At 40.2% G+C, this 18,258-nt stretch overlaps 1 protein-coding gene across 1 annotated transcript in view; it reads left to right on the top strand.

The window, feature by feature from the left end:
- IRAK4 (interleukin 1 receptor associated kinase 4) overlaps positions 1-18,258 on the top strand; it is a 54,755-nt gene that overhangs the window by 30,510 nt on the left and 5,987 nt on the right. The window contains exons 8-9 of the mRNA XM_082257142.1: positions 6,378-6,561; positions 12,893-12,955. Of these exons, the coding sequence (XP_082113268.1) occupies positions 6,378-6,561; positions 12,893-12,955 (247 nt within the window). The remainder of the gene's footprint in view (positions 1-6,377; positions 6,562-12,892; positions 12,956-18,258) is intronic.

Raw genomic sequence — 18,258 nt, forward strand, 5'->3', positions numbered from 1 at the left:
ATGCCTGCCCAACTTCCTCTTCCAGATGCAGTGAGCCGGCTGCATGAGAGGCATTTTTCACATGTCCTCCCGAGTACCCCTACCCAAAGATGGCCCCAAAGAAGATGTTGTGTCTGTAGCAGGCGTGGATTTAGGCATGACACCCGCTATTATTGTCCCAAATGTCCTGACCAACCTGGTCTCTGCATCAGGGAATGTTTTGAGCGCTACCATACACTAGTGGAGTATTAGTGTAGGGTACAGCACGACACAGTGTAGGGCACACAAACACAGGGTCTCGAAGGATGTTGGATGTCCATCGACATTTTGAGAGACCCAAGCTGGAAGATCGCAGTCTGAAATCAAGACCTCAAGAAACAGTTAGAAAGAAAAATAAAAGCATCCAAAAACTGTTGTTGTGTCAGTCATTTTATATGTCCTTCTACTCTTCCTACTGTACTTTTAGGCTACATTCACACCTGAGCGTAGCGTTTTTTACCGCGATTTTACCGCGATTTTTACCGCGATTTTTGTGCAGGCGTTTTTAGATTGAATAGAGATCAATGGAAAACGCCTGTAATCTGCCCAAAAAGAAGCTCATGTACTTTTTTGAGCGTTGGGCGTTTTGTATACAGCTTCAAAACGCTCAGATGTGAACAGGGGGCCATTGAAATGAATAGGATTTGTCTTGTTGGGCGTTTTGAGAGCTGATCCTAGAGCAGGAAAACGCCCCAAAAACGCCCCAAAACGCCTACATGTGAACGGAGCCTTAATGTCCTTTGTTTGTTTGTTTTTTCATTCTTTTGTGACCTGTTTCTCTTGCAGGTACTCGTCGGCTACCACGCATTGATTTTATATATTCTGACACAAACAGTGTTTGCGCTCAGCATATATGGATACCTTTGCTGATAGCAGCTGTGGGGATTTTCTGATTTCAGCACTGCAGTTAAAATCCTATTTTGGTATACGTGGATAGTGTCGTGTATACCCATCATTAAATTCAGTGGGTGGTTGTTTGGGCGGTTAATGATGAGTAATACTACGCATTATTCCTGTGCTGATTTCTGATAGGTTTTCTTTTTTTTCCGTTCAGTCCACAGGCTGCATGAAAAAAAAAAAAAAACCTATATGCCAAACAAGGACCAGCAATGTACTGGTACGTTGCTGGACTTTGAGTGGTTATACCAGGATGATGCCTGCAGATATAGGCATCATCTTGGTATCGTTTTTTTACAGCCACCGTCGGCTTACATGTAAACGCAATCCTAGCAGGTAATTGGCCGCTAGACTGCTTTTACATGACCCCCCCACCGCCGCCTTCCGCAGCCTTCCATGGTTTTTCTTGGGCTCTCCTGTCCCACCGGTTAACCCGAGAGTGCAGCCGGTGGTTCAATTATCTAACCATAGAGCTAATTGGAGATGAGAATGGCTCCAATCATCTCTATGGCCTAAGATACCGGAAGCTACGAGCATTTCATGACTTCTGTTTCGCCAGAAATAAACAGGGCCATTGGGAAATTGGGAAAGTATTTTATCACACCAATTTTGGTGTGGTCAGATGCGTTAAGGTCAGAGGAGAGATCTAGAGTCTAAAAGACCCCAATTTTTTTTAAAAAGAGTACCTGTCACTACAGATTGCTATCATAGGGGATATTTAAATTCACTGTGATAACAATAAAAATTATTTAAAAAAAATTAAAGGAAAGGTGTCAAAATAACATAAAAAAAGCAAAATTAAAAAAAAAAATCAAGCCCCCCCCCCTCCCCCCGTGCTTGCGCGCAATGGCGCACCCAAGCCTTGTTCTAGTGTCATATGTAAACCGCAATTGCAGCATGCATGTGAGGTATCGCCGCGAACGCCAGGTTGAGTGCAGTAATTTTTGCAGTAGACCTCCTCTGTAAGTCTAAAGTGGTAACCTGTAGAGACTTTTAAAGGTTTTTAAAAATGTACGTACTTTGTTGCCACTGCGCAATTTTTAAAGCATGTCATGTTTGGTATCTATGTACTCGGCATAAGATCATCTTTTAAATTCTACCAAAAAAATTGGAATTATATAGTGTATTTGTGCAATAAGTTAAAAAAAATGTATTTTTTTCGCAAAAATTGCGTTTGGAAAATCTGTGCGCAAATACCGTGTGACAAAAAAATTTGCAACATCCACCATTTTATTCTATAGGGCCTCTGCTTTAAAGAAATATATAATGTTTGGGGGTTCAAAGTAATTTTCTAGTAGAAAAAAAAATATTTTTTCATGTAAACAAAAAGGCACAGAAAAGGCTTGGTTTTCAAGTGGTTAGAAGAGTGGGTGATGTGTGCATAAGATTGAACATAAAATGCCGGGACAGTTCAAACACCCCCCAAATGACCCCTTTTTGAAAAGTAGACACCCAAAGCTATTTTCTGAGAGGCATGGTGAGTCCATGGAGTATTTTATATTTTGCCACAAGTTTCTGGAAAATTATTATTATTTTTTTTTGTTGTTTTTTTACAGAAAGTTGTCACTAAATGATATATTGCTCACACGTGCCATGGGAATATGTGAAATGACACCCCAAAATACATTCTTTTGCTTCTCCTGAGTACAGGGATACCACATATGTGAGACTTTTTGGGAGCCTAGCTGTGTACGCAACCCCGACAACCAGTCCACATCTTCAGGTTTTCTAATGGCGTAAATTGCTGATTTTACCCCTGACTACCTGTCACAGTTTCAGAGGCCCTGAACTTTCAAGATAGCACAAAACCCCCCCAAATGACCCCATTTTGCAAAGTAGACACTCCAAGCTATTGGCTGAGAAGCATGGTGAGTCCATGGAATAGTTTATATTTTGCCACAAGTTTCGGGACAAAGTTGTCAGTAAATGATATAATGCTCACACATGCCATGGGTATATGTGAAATGACACCCCAAAATACATTCTGCTGCTTCTCCTGAGTACAGGGATACCCCATGTGTGAGACTTTTTGGCAGTCTAGCCGCGTACAGGACCCGGAAAACAATCCGCACCTTCTGGCTTTCTAAGGGCGTAAATTGTTGATCTCACTCCTTACTACCTATCACACTTTTGAAGTCCATAAAAAGCCAAGATGGCACAAAACCCCCCCAAATGACCCCATTTTGCAAAGTAGACACTCCAATCTATTTGCTGAGAGGCATGGTGAGTATTTTGCATCTCATTTTTTTTCGTAAAATGAAGAAAAAAACAGGAAAATGCATTTTTCTTCCTCTTTTTTTCAATTTCCAAAACTTTGTGACAAAAAGTGAGATCTGCAAAACACTCAACATGCCTCTCTGCAAATAGCTTAGGGTGTCTACTTTCCGAAAAGGGGTCATTTGGGGGGGGTTGTGCTGTCTTGGCATTTCATGGCCTCCGAAACTGTGATAGGTAGTCAGGAGTGAAATCAACAATTTACGCCCTTGGAAAGCCTGAAAGTGGGGACTGGTTTCGGGGTCCTGTACTCGGCTAGACTGCAAAAAAGTCTCACACATGGGGTATCCCTGTACTCAGGAGAAGCAGCAGAATGTATTTTGGGGTGTCATTTCACATATACCCATGGCATGTGTGAGCAATATATCATTTACTGACAACTTTGTGTAAAAAAACAAAAAAAAAATAATAATAATATATTTCCCGGAACTTGTGGCAAAATATAAAATATTCCATGGACTCACTATGCCTCTCAGCAAATAGCTTGGGGTGTCTACTTTCCAAAATGGGGTCATTTGGGGGGTGTTTGTGCTATCTTGGAATTTTAGGGCCTCCGAAACTGTGACAGGTAGTGCAGAGGTGACATGCACAATTTACACCATTAGAAAACCTGAGAGTGTTGATTGGTTTTCGCGGTCCTGTACACAGCTAGGCTCCCAAAAAGTCTCACACATGGGGCATCCCCATACTCAGGAGAAGTGGCAGAATGTATTTTGGGGTGTCATTCCACATATACCCATGTCATGTGTGAGAATTTTATCTTTTAGTGACAACGTTGTGTAAAAAAAAAAAATAGTAATTTCCCAAAACTTGTGGTAAAATATAAAATTATTCCATGGACTCACCATGCCTCTCAGCAAACAGCTTGGGGTGTCTACTTTCCAAAATGGGGTCATTTGGGGGGGTTTTGTGGTATCTTGACATTTCAGGGCCTCCTAAACCGTTAGAGGTAGTGAGAAAATGCAATGAAAAATGTACGCCCTTTGAAATTCTGATGGTGGTGATTTGTTTTCGGGCTCCCAAAAAGTCTCACATATGTGGTATCCCTGTAATCAGGAGAAGCAGCAGAATATATTGTGGGGTGTAATTACACATATACCCATGGCATGTGTGAGCAATATATAATTTCAATGACAACTTTGTGTAAAAAAAAAAAAAAAAAAAAAAAACATTTTTTTTTAGTCATTTTTCAAACACCTGTGACAAAAAAATGAAATATTCAATGAGCTCAACATGCCTCTCAGAACATTCCTTAGGATGTCTACTTTCCAAAAAGTGGTAGTTTGGGGGGTTTTGTACTGCCCTGCCATTTTAGCACTTCATGAAATGAGATGGGCAGTCAGAAATTAAAGCTGCGTAAATTTCAGTATTTACACCATAGTTTGTAGACGCTATAACTTTTTTTTTTTGTCAAAGACGTAGCTAAATATATTTTTTTATTAATATCGCAAAAAATAAAAAGCGCAGAGGTGATCAAATACCACCAAAAGAGAGCTCTGTTTGTGGGAAAAAAAGGACGTAAATTTCGTTTGGGTACCACATTGCATGACCGCACAATTGTCAGTTAAAGTCACAAAGTGCCAAGTTGAAAAAAGGGGTCTGGTCAGGAAGGGGGTAAAATCTTCCGGGGCTTAAGTGGTTAAAGTCTTTCCTTCACCCCTCTTCTCCACCCCACAACTTTATATGTATATATCACCCTAATGTTTGCCCTCCTTATTACTGCACTCATCAACTCCTGCAGGCAGAATCAACACAATTTTAGTTTCTATTCCTCTTCTTCCCAAAACCAGCCTTCCCCTCTCTTGCACCCTTTGGAATGCCCGCTGTAACACTCACTTTTGTCCATTACCTTTTCATTACTAACTCCTTTTATCTACTTGCTCTTACTAAAACCTGGCTTTGTGAATCCATCTCTGCTTCTCCTGCTTCCCTCTCCCAGACCCAGTGGGCAGAAGGGAGGTGGAGTTTAAATCTTTATATCCCCACAAAGCACCTTTTCAGGTTCTTCTCTCTCCTCCCTCTCTATCCCTCTCCTACTACAAATAAACATTGTATTTATCTATTTTCTCCAGTTTCTTTGAGAATTGCTTTGATCTACCGGCCTCCTGGACTGGTATCAATCTTCCTTGATGACTTCTCTGCCTGGCTACCCTACCATTCCCTACCTAAACTTCAATCTAACCTCTTCTTTTTTTTTTTTGGACCAGAAGCAGTGGATACATGCTTTTACTCGCTCTGACGGCAACACCCTTGATATTATTTTCTCCTACCTATGCACTTCCTGCAACCTCTCCAACAAACCCTTTCCTTACTCTGACCACGATCTTATTAGTTTCACACTATTCCTGTCTTCCACACTCTCCCTGTTCAACCACCTAACAATTATTCATACAAACCTTTGTCCCATATCTTTTCTATTCTGCTATGACAAAATCTCACCCCTTTCCTGCCCCAACCTATCCACTTCTGTCTACAACACTTCGCTGTCCTCCTTCCTCGACACACTAGTTTCAAACGTAGCTGCGCTCTTGAGCATCTGTAGCGTAAGACTAAGTCTCCAAGACCTCAACCAATATAAATCTACCCTCCAAAAATACAATCCCTGCCTCCACATTGCATTTTTGTATTTTTTTTTGTTTTAGGTAACCTTAAGCTTAAAGGGTTTTTCCAAAGGGGCTACATAATTATGTTGAAAAAAATAAGCTATGCATTATGCATACATGTGTCATGAGTGAAAATGTTTGCACAGATTACTCATAATGTAATTCCTAACCTAAGACAACCTCGGTACATCTGTTGCCCATCATAAATTATATGTCAAACCGATTGCCATCATTTGTCTGAGATACATTGAACTTACTAAAGTATTGCAGAATGTTACCGTATTCCAAACGTTTTAGGGATATCAGTAGCTGGTAAATTTTCTCTCAACATTTCCTCTTCGGAGCATGATCTTAATACATTTTTATTCTGCCTACTTAAATTCTTCCTTAATGATACTGTGTTCATGTTTAATAGGCCCCAGGAGGGTATGATATGCTATAGGGAATGGTCATCAGGTACTCTACTGTTTATACAACTGACATACATTGCAATTACATTACTTCTTTCACTGAAAGACATTTGTTGGAAATGCCTACATCATGAATTATTATTATTTTATTTTTTTTCTTCTTCTTTTTACCTAGTGCAAATATTCTTCTAGATGCCTATTTTATCCCCAAAATATCAGATTTTGGGCTTGCAAGAGCCACTGGGCAACATGGCAGTACTATGATGACAGAAAGAATTGTCGGTACTACAGCTTACATGGCCCCTGAAGCCCTGAGGGGAGAAGTTACTATAAAGTCCGATATTTTTAGTTTCGGTGTGGTAAGTAACAGTATAGGAATTAGATGGTATCACTTACTGATTATAGACATTTAAAGTCGTTGTCAACCTATTAAATGGAAAATAAGCAAAGGATATACATTTTATAGCATGTATTTGCCTCCATCCAAAGCACCTAGTGTGGTTTCTGTCTACTCTGCCATTCCTCTGCTATCTGCTTAAGTCCCTTCTGACAGCCATTGCCTACACCAGACAATCTGGGAAGGTGAACGCGCCTTCCTACAGCACACGAAAAATCTTGCCAGCTTTAGCTGTGCATGTTTTCCTATGAGACTGTATAGCGGGGGTGTGTCTTTTTTTCTTTCCACCCAGGTCTCGGATTACACTTAGCTCTCCTCTCTGACCTGTGTGTAAATTCTGGACTTTGAATACAGAGGAGAGAGAGCTGCAGATAATCAGGTAGAACTTATACAGGAGGATTTGCTTCATCTCTGTGTGTCATTGAAATCTAGAGATACCGTAAGAGTTAGATATTTTACTACAAAATTCAAAATAACAGTGCTGAGGTCTGCTCTGCAGACATTAGTTGGGGAAGAGGGCAGCATATTGCTGCTCCCCCTCCTGCTTTAGCATTTTATCTGAACTATACATAGATAGGACTGCTCCTATATTTTGTCAGCTTGTTCTGCCCATAGCATCGAAGAGCTCTTACAATTAGGATGATCCCTGTAATTAACCTAGGAAATATGGCAACTTAAAGTGTCATTAAACTGACTATGAAAAGCTCTTAATACATGCTGTATAACAGAGTGTTCATTCTCACAAAGCCAGTAAAGCATTTGTTTTGTAGGAGGATGAAAAATACCTGGTTGGTCTCCACTTCAGGTTGAAATTGTGTAGACAAGCTGATGTCCTCTACAGAACATGCTCAATTTCAGTTCCCTTCTAAGCTATTCATTTCCTAATTTTTCCTATCTGTGTAGCCCACATGACTGAGTCACACATGTGGGCATATACACAGTGGTAAATGACTCCTCCTCCCTCAATAAAATAAATCTGTATTAAATCTATAAGCAACCAAGTGCAGCGCTAAGCGTACTTTTTTGTTTTATATTTGTGATTGATCCTTTTGTGTTCAGATGCTTAGTAGATCGTTTTCACATACAGTACATTAATTTTCATAGCTGTGCAGTGACACTCTTTATATTTTCAGTATAAAATGTATCTCTAATGTAATTGTTAATACCTGTGAAGTAAAAAAAAAAAAAGAGCCCTGGATGCAGATGCTGTCTGAACAAAATGAAAGCTAGTGTCAATTAACTTTGACTCCGCCTTCACTATAATAATGCACATAAATAGAGAGTGACTAGGTGTCGTGGGAGCGGCACAGCGGTGGGCACAGGACTTCATTACCATACAGCCTGAGTGGCTCACACACATATCCTTAATGCACATAAATACATTTTTGATGTTCAATAAAGATTTAATGGGAGCTGTAAAATTACTGTACAGTAAAACCTTGGTTTGAGAGTAACTTGGTTTAAGAGCGCTTTGCAAGACAAGCAAAATTTTCAAATACATTTTGACCTGATATACAAGCGTTGTCTTGATATACAAGTAGCCTCAAGTCACAGCTGAGTATAAAAGAGAAGAGAGGCGCCTCTAAGTGTAGCAATATGGTTACATTTAATGAAGGTACAACATTTAGCAACTCACATGGTTGATGATTGGAACAGACACATCTAAGGATGCAGGCATCCGGGGTAAAGCTGTCCACATAGACCATCCTCCGCACCACCATCTACGTCATCCCTTCCATGCTGCCCCTTGCTTTCAGATCGCTTTAATGCAGGTTGGTCTTCCCGGTCAGGATTACAGACTGGCAGCTGGCGGTGCAGAAGATAGTCCATGTGGACAGCTTTACCCCGGATGCCTGCATACTTAGATGTGCCTGTTTTATACATCAACCATGTGAGTTGCTAAATGTTGTACCTTCATTAAATGGAACCATATTGCTACACTTAGAGGCGCCTCTCTTCTCTTTGATACTCTGTATATCCTGCTGGATTTTGCTTCTAATCCCCTTGTGGAAGCGGCTATTTGTGGATGGATATTTTATGGTTACACAACCTATCACATTGCTATAATCTTTTTATATGGACTATAAACTGAAGGATTTATTAATAAATGGTTGTGGAACGAATCATCTGAGTTTCCATTATTTCTTGTGGGGAAATTCGCTTTGATATAAGAGTGCTTTGGATTACAAGCATGCTTCCGGAACGAATTATGCTCGCAATCCAAGGTTTTACTGTATATTCTAATTTCAATGCTTCTTCTGAAACCTTTTTTATGTCATGTTACTGGCACAGTACTAATCAGGACTGTCCAGACACAGGCTCACACTGCAGAAAGCATACATCAGCAGAGTAATAGAATCCCCTCCCAAAGATCTTTCCCTGCAGATGCCAAAGAACAGAGAAAGTTCACGTGGCCACACAATAGCTCTGCAGGAATAAGGCACTAAGAGGATTAAAAAAAATAATATGGCTTTAAAATATGATTTATGTAAATACATTCTAGCAATTAACACGTCTCTGTTTAGTATCACTTTAAGTAGCAGCAAGGGGCTGTGATGTGGGATGTATAAACTGTTGTGTGTGATATAACTTCCCCTGCTGTTTCCTACTCCCTAAAATGCACAGCAGGTTTTCTTTAATTGCTGGGCTGTGAATAATATTTTTTCAACAGTTTGATCTAGCCACACACACAATAATTTTACTTGGATGGATGATAACAACACTGTTTGTCAAGTGTCCACAATGTTAGTTCTATAATGTACAGACATTTCTAATTGCTTGTGATTTTAATACAGTTGTGTAAAAGTTTGCATACCTTGGCAGGAATAGTGAAATTGTAGTATTAATATTTGAAAATATGACTGATCATACCAAAAAACTGTCTTTATTTAGGAATAGTGATTATATGAAGCTATTTATTATCATAGTTGTTTGTTTGACTCCCTTTCAAATCATAATAACAGAAATCAGCCAAATGGCCCTGATTAAAAGTTTACATACCCTGGAATGTTTGCCCTCGGTACAGACACATAAGGTGACACACAGGTTAAAATGGCAATTAAAGGTTTATTTCTTATATATGTGGCTTTCTAAATTGCAATTAGTGTCTGTGTATAAATAGTCAATGAGTTTGTTAGCTCACGTGGATGCACTGAGCAGACGAGATTCAGAGCCGTTGGGGGACAGAAAAGAACCTGCGTAACAAGGTAATGGAACTTTTATAAAGATGGAAAAGGGTATAAAAAGATAGCCAAAGCTTGAAATATGCCAGTCAGTATTGTTCAATCACTTAATAAAAGAGGACAATTCGGGGATCTCTTGATACCGAGCCAAGCTCCGGTAGACCAAGAAAGATTGCAGCCACAACTGCCAGAAAAATTGTTCGGGATACAAAGAAAAACTGACAGGTAACATTAGGAGAAATACAGGCTGCTCTGAAAAAAGTGTGGTTGTTTCAAGGAGCACAATACGATGATACTTGAACAAAAATAGGCTGCATGATCGAGTTGCCAGAAAGAAGCCTTTACTGCACCAGTGCCACAAAAAAAGTGCCCGACAACACCTTGACATGCCCCACAGCTTCTGGCACACTGTAATCTGGAGTGAAGAGACCAAAAGAGAGCTAGTCACAACAATAAGCGCTATGTTTGGAGAGAGCTCAACAGCTACAAGAATACCTTCCCCACTGTGAAGCATGGTGGTGGCTCACTGATGTTTTGGAGGTGTGTGAGCTTTAAAGGCATGTGGAATCTTGTGAAAACTCATGGCAAGATGAATGCAGAATGTTATCAGAAAATACAGGCAGACAGTATGCCTATCTTCTGCACGAAACCTGGGCATGGGATGCTCTTGAATTTTCCAGCACGACAATGACCCTAAGCACAAGGCCAAGTTGACCCTCTAGTGGTTGCAGCAGAAAAAAGTGAAGGTTCTGGAGTGGCCATCAAAGTCTCCTGACCTTAATATCATTGAGCCACTCTGGGGAGATCTCAAACGTGCAGTTCATGCAAGAAGACCAAATACTGTGTATGACCTGGAGGCTTTTTTTGCCAAGACAAATGGGCAGCTATACCACCTGCAAGAATTATGGGCCTCAGACCACTATTACAAAAGACTGCATAGTGTAATTTATTCTAAAGGGAGCAATACACAGTATTAAGAATTAATGGTGTACAGACTTTTGAACGGGTCATTTTATTTGTTTTATGATTGTGCCATTCTGTTATGATGTACAGTTGAATAGGAATCCCATAAGGCCCCTTACACATGGAGCGGGCTCAGTTGGAAACCACCTGGTCAGTGACGAATATGCCCACTGATCGCCGCTAAGCAAGCGGATGGCTGATCTGTGTTCGCTCCGCATATGCAGAGCAGACAAAGACACAGTACGCTGTCCTCTATGGGCAGTCGGATGTAAATGGGCTACCTTTCCGTTGACACTTGACTGCCACCCAATCCGTTCTGGGGAATGTATCCCCATCTGTCTGTTTTTAGCAAACAGGATCGGATGTCAGAGGGTGTCAACGGACACATTTCTGTTGACACACGCCACTCCATAGAGGAGACTCGAGGATCCGACCAGGTCAGACGAACCCGATCCGCTCACCCATGTGAAAGAGCCCTACAAAATAAAAGGTATGTGTTTTGCCTGTTCACTCATGTTTTCTTTGAAAATGGTACATACAATTCTCCAAGGGTATGCAAACTTTTGAGCACAACTGAATAACACAATGGTTAACAATCTAATCTGTGAATATGAACAATGTCCCAGAGGTGTTCCATTGGATTTAGATAAGGAGAGTGTGGGGGCCATTCAATGGTAGCAATTCCTTCATCCTCCAGGAACTGGCTGCATACTCTTCCACATGAGGCCGGGCATTGCCGTACACCAGGAGGAACCCAGGACCCACTGCACCAGAACAGGGTCTGACAATGGGTTCAAGGATTTCATCCCAATATGGCAGTCAGGGTGCCATTTTCTAGCCTGTAGAGGTCTGTGCGTCCCTCCATGGAGAGGCCTCCCCAGACTATCACTGACCCACCACCAAACTGGTCATTCTGAACGATGTTACAGACAGCATAACATTCTCCACAGCTTCTCCAGACCCTTTCAGGTCTGTCACATGTGCTCAGGGTGAACCTGCTTTCATCTGAAAAGCACAGGGTGCCAGTGGCGGACCTGCCAATTCTGGTGTTTAATGGCAGTTTCAAATCAAGCTTTATGGTGCCAGGCATGAGCACAGGGTCCACTAGAGGATGTCGGGCCCTGAGGCCACCCTTATGAAGCGACCTTCACACCAGTGGCCCGCTGTAGGTAATTTTGTAGGGCTCTGGCAGTGCTCATCCTGTTCCTCCCTGTACAAAGGAGCAGATATCAGTCCTGCTGAAGGGTTAGGGACATTCTATGGCCCTGTCCAGCTCTCCTACAGTAACTGCCTGTCTCCTGGAATCTCCTCCATGCTCTTGAGATGCAGCAAACCTTCTGGCAATGGCACGTATTGATGTGCCATCCTGGAGGAGTTGGACTGCCTGTGCAACCTCTATAGGCTCCAGGTATCGCCTCATGCTACCAGTAGAGCCACTGACCCTAGCCAAATGCAAAACTAGTGAAAAACAGTAAGAAAAGATGAGTAAGGAAAAAAATGTCAGTGACCTCCTACCTGTAAGACCATTCCGATTTTGGAGGTGGTCGCATTGTTGCCCATCTAGTGCACCTGTTAATTTCATTAACACCAAAGCAGCTGAAACTGATTGACAACCCCCTCTGCTACCTAACTGACCAAATCAATATCCCAGAAGTTTAATTGACTTGATACTATACTCTGATTAAAGAGTGTTCCTTTAATTTTTTTGAATAGTGTAGTATAATTTAAAGGCTTTTTTTAAGATTTGGATCGAGTGGTGAGGAAATATTACCACTGTTAGCTTTTAATTGCTGTCTTTGTTCCCCCCTTAAGGTTATTCACTTCCTTTTGTGTTTTACAGTACAGGAAGTTAAAGAAAATTTCCATAACGAGACACAAATGGCATTAAAAAAAAAAAAAAGCCTGAGTTATTTTCACCATTCTCTATTCTGTCCAAAATGTTTTTTAAAAAAAAATGGTGCCTTTAGGTATACTTTAAAAACAGACATTAAATAGTGATGCTGCAAGCGTAGGCATTAAACAGAACCTGTTACTTTGCATTTCATGGGAAAAGCACATATATACTTTGTTAGTTCAGAAAAGACTTTAATGAATGAACTGTGAAATAAATCAAATGTGTTTAACACTAATAATTGCAAATATTCATAGGTATTACTAGAAGTAATCTCGGGACTCCCGCCATTTGACGAGAAACGAGACCCGTCATTATTGGTAACTGTTCTTTACTCATTAATTTTATGTGATTTCATTGCTCAACTTTAATTTACTTTTTTTTTCCAGGAAAACCATTTTAATTTTGTTTCTTTGTGGTCTTAGAAATAAAAATACTCTATAAAAGTACTTGATGTTGAATGGCATGTATATTATAGCTTTTAGCAACTAAGATTTAAATTTCATTTTTCTGTGATAAACTCTCAGGAGCTTTCTGGCCAAATGCTAATGCAGATTACAGAATTTGCTGACCGATATTGTTTTTAATGTGTAGTAAATGACCGGACTAGAAGTGTCCGAGCTAGAACAGTTAGGACCCTGCTAACTGAACAACAGCAGGCATATAGAGTGTATGTGACCTGCTGAACTACCTATGCTCTTTTACTGTATGTTTGAACAGATCCACCAAAAATGTGGTATAACTCAGAAATTTTATATTAGATCTACATATTCATCACTGCCCATCTTTTAATAATCTGGTTTGCTAAAACAGCTACCCTTTTTATAACTCTTGATACAAACCAATGTACTGTAGGTAATTTACTTGTTCTCTAAAATCCTAACGTGAAATGACCCTTCTACAACCTTTTTCGATTCTAAAGTGGAAGCAAGACCTCAGAAGGGTTTTATTGAACAAAATAGATGCAATAGTCCTTTTGAGCTATCCACAGCATCAAAAATTGGGCATTATGGATAAAAACATACAGATTAGCTACAATTTACCCTGATAAAGTCTGTTTGAGAGCTTCTGGTAGGAAAGGTCTATTATTGTACATTTAGGGGAACTTTTAAAGTTTTATATCCTTGTTTTTTTGGTCATCGCAGTTTTATTCAGTTTGGCTTTTGATAATGTGTATATTTTCATCTGTATCTTGAATACCTTCTGTTAAAACAAATCATTAAACTACCATGCCTGTTTCACACTTCAAGGTTGTTAAAAAATGACTAATAGGTGTATTTTATACAAAAAAAAGTAGTTCTACATAACTGGGGCTGTTTCCCATACCACCAGTCACTCTTACACTTACAGTATTTTCTAACATGCAAATAGTGCAAATCTGGGCCTATATAGAGATTTATAACCCCTCTTTGCTGGCTTTTATCAGGTCATCTATATACTACAGAGCAGTGGTGTATTTAGGTTTTGTGCTGCCTTAGGCCTGACTAAACTTGGGCACCCCTAATTTAAATATGACCCACCCCTTCCTGTAAAGGCCACACCCTTTCTTGGTTATGACCCGCCCTGTCATCTGTAAACAGTGCAGCCTCTCAGTGCATCATATCAGTGCCTATCAGTGCAGCCCTATCAGTGCAGCTTATCAGTGGCCATCAGTGTAGTCTATTAGTGCCCATCAGTGCAACATATCAGTGCCCATCAGGGCAGCATATCAGTGCAGTCCCATCAGCTTTTTTGCTGCCCCCTTACAAAGTGCTGCCCTAGGCCTGGGCCTTGTTGGCCTAGGCCAAGATACAGCACTGCTACAGAGGCCAGAACCTTTCCAGGTTTCCAATTTCAGCTATAATAGGAAGGCCTTTCCTTGTGCATCCGATCAGTATAATCTGGATAGGTTTCCTTGGAGTGACCTGGGACAAGGCTATAAAGATGCACGCAAATCAAATTAAAGAAAAAAAAAAAAAAAAAAAAAAAAACCTTTAATCAATCTAAACACTAAAACAGAAATTTTATATATTGCAGCATATCAGACCTTCGATGTGATAGCTGCATCCTTTTCCTTTTTCATGTGGTGATTCTGTCAGTATCACACTTTCAGTTCTAGGATGACAAAGCTCATTTACTCAACCGTATCAGGACAAGAGAAATATGATAGGACTACAGGACTCAGATATTGTCAATAACATAGGAGGGAATGGTTCTGTAGTCCTCAATGATAGCTAAGAAGGGTCAGCACAGGCAGAGATCACAGAAAATTATCAGGTCATAAGATTTTTGGCAAAATAAACAGTTATGCACTTCAACAAATGTTACAAAATGTTTTCAATTGTGTAATTAACTGATTGCCCTAGGTGGACATATCCATACATCCTCTGGTTTAAGTAGTTCTACTAGAGCAGTGATGGAAAACCTTGGCACCCCAGATGTTTTGGAACTAAATTCCCCATGATGCTACACTACAGAGTGCATGAGCATCATGGGAAATGCAGTTCCAAAACATCTGGGGTGCCAAGGTTTGCCATTACTGTACTGGAGTCATGACTGCAGCAACAGTCCCATGACCCTGGTATCTCTTCCTTTTTCAGTTGGCAATGTTGAATAATGTAAAAGCGATCAGAGCAGCTAAATAGCCACCCCCCCCCCACTTTCCCATTTCTATGTTTGGCCACATAGATGAGGGAGAAAAGAAAGTTCCTCATATGGTCTTTGAAACCGAAAGCGATGAGGATTTTGTCATTTCCGGTTTGTTTGTTGTTTACAAGCCGTTACTGGTTTGTGAAAGCATCTGATCAAACCAAACTCGGTACCATAGTTTCTAGCCATTCCATGGGCATGTGCAATTTTAAAGCATGACATTTAAGGTATTTATTTATTTGGCAGAACATAATCTTTTTTATACTTTTATTAAACAATAGGGTAGTATATTGTGTTTGTGTACTTAAAATTCATTAAAGTGTAATTGTTCCAAAAAAATTTGCACTATAAAAAAAAAACTGCTGTGTGATTCTGAAAAATTCCAAAACAACCAACATTTTTTCTCTAGGGCCTTTGCTTTCAGAAAATGTATACTGTTTGGGGGTTCGAAGTAATTATCTAGTAAAAAAAAACAAAATGCAGATTTTTTACATATATATATATATATATATATGCGTCAGAATAGGCTTGGTAGTCAAGTGCTTTACTGACACAAAGGGACCAAATAGGACAAGATTATTGTTAGGGTTTACATACCCTAGTATCCTAATCATACAGTAAAAAACACAGGCAAAGTACTCATAGACCCTGGGTTATAGGCTTCGGGCATTGGATCCTGCACGGGAGCTCACCTTGGCACCTACTGCAACAGTTAGGCCGCCAAAAGGTGCTATACAGGTCCAGAGCCAACGCCCATCTTTTTAGGTCCCAGACTTTGGGGGGTATGCCCAACCTGACAGGTGAAGCCTGGGCTTTGTATACAGTGCAATGTTGTGGACAGGTAAGAGAGGGTCATCCTGTATCTGACATATACTGTAAAAGCCAGGGGTATGTTTGGACTGTAATTCAATTTACAGTGTAAACTTTTCAAAGTTGACACTAAAACTGAGCCACTTAGACCTCTGTCTCAGATAAGCAAACAGATATGATATCACACCACAGGTCACACACTTTACTGCCATATATGCCTAGAGCCCTTATAAGGCACTCAGATGCTTCCTTCCACCCTTTTCCCCATGAGGATTAGTTACAGGATGATATATACCCGGGTTGATACATACTCCTTCTGGGACACACTTACTCTAAATTTCCGCAGCCTACCAGGTGAATACCCTCATCCATAGCTATAGTGAAAACCAGGTAAAAAGGAGCAATGGCTAAACTCAGACGGACATTCATTCTGCTGAAGACCCATACAACACTAAGGCTGGCCATACACTATACAATTTTCTTATTCAATTTCCTTTAGATTTACCTTAAACTATGTAGTGCAAGGGCCTGCCTGACTGCATACAAATTGAAAGTGTTTAGGTTTGACCCTATATTACATGGTTTTGGTAAATCTAAAGGAAAGTTGAACAAGAAAATTGTATAGTGTATGGCCAGCCTTAGAGTGCTAATATTTACCTTGCACTGGGGAAGGAACAGATTTTAACACCAGCCTTTGCATTCAATTCTTGCTCTATACTCCGCCATGCAACAAGCAGCCTACCTGAAAAAAGCAGAAGTTTCTGTATATATGCCACAATTCTTTGGACAAATAATGGTATTAATGCATCTTTGTCCAGGGTTACAAAACATCACATCCCTTCTCCAGCTCCTTGGTCTCTAAGCAGATCCTTGTATGCCTGCCCTAGACCAGACAGAGACAGGATTGTAGAGAGTATATAGAAACAGTGTTAAAGGAAGTTGAAGTTATTTTTTCCCCCCACATTTCCTTCCCCCCCTAAGTGAGAGCTTCACCCAACATGCTTGCTTAAGTGGATAAACTCTGCAACAACCTCAGCATTGTAGTTTCTGATTCTATTTCGCCAGGCCCTGTGGGCACAAAGAGACCTGCAAAAAAACTCTTTTTTTCTCATTCATGAACCAATAGAATGAGCCATTTATGATAATTGGATCACTACAGAAAAGGATTTCCACTCCTCCTAAAGTCTTTGCTGAATTCTTTCCAGTGGAAAAAGAGTTCACAAAAAGTTGTCTGTCCATGTACTTTATCCTGCAGTCTCAGTCTTAAACCAACCATATCGCTGTACCAATGTTCCCTCATTCAAGGATTCTACAAATTCATTGTAGAAAGTTTGAGATGGTTCTTAAGGCTTTCTTTACTTTGGCAGGCCCAGCCATGCAACCAGCTCTTACTGCAATTTTAATATGTTAAACTGCATCCAACTGAACTAGGGCAGTGAACAGCCAAGAGAATCCTGTATTCCAAAACCGAGCTAAGTAATTACAGCAGTTACCCTTCTGCTCTTCTCTTTTGTGTGGATGCCTTAGAATATGTCATGAAACAAATTTCCAGAATGGCTTTAATCTCAATTCACCTGTGCAGTGTCATCTTATTTGGGGAAGCACAGAGGAGGATCGATCGATCTCTCTCTCTCTCTCTCTCTTTCTCTTTCTCTTTCTCTTTCTCTTTCTCCTCTCTTCTTCTCTCTCTTCTTCTCTCTTCTTCTCTCTCTCTTCTCTCTCTCTTCTTCTTCTCTCTCTCTTCTTCTTCTCTCTCTCTTCTTCTTCTCTCTCTCTTCTTCTTCTTCTCTCTTCTTCTTCTTCTCTCTCTCTTCTTCTTCTTCTCTCTCTCTCTTCTTCTTTTCTTCTCTTCTCTCTCTCTTCTTCTTCTCTCTCTCTTCTTCTTCTTCTCTCTCTCTCTTCTTCTTCTCTCTCTCTCTCTCTTCTTCTTCTTCTTCTTCTTCTTCTTCTTTCTTTCTTTTTCTTTCTTTCTTTCTTCTTTCTTCTTCTTCTTTCTTCTTCTTCTTTCTTCTTCTTCTTTCTTCTTCTTCTTTCTTCTTCTTCTTTCTTTCTTCTTCTTCTTCTTCTTCTTTCTTCTTCTTCTTTCTTCTTCTTCTTTCTTCTTCTTCTTCTTCTTCTTTCTTCTTCTTCTTCTTTCTTCTTCTTCTTCTTCTTCTTCTTCTTCTTCTTCTTCTCTCTTCTTCTT

Source organism: Pelophylax lessonae, assembly GCF_965119305.1.
Source record: "Pelophylax lessonae genome assembly, chromosome: 4".
In the NCBI taxonomy this organism is placed as follows: domain Eukaryota; kingdom Metazoa; phylum Chordata; class Amphibia; order Anura; family Ranidae; genus Pelophylax; species Pelophylax lessonae.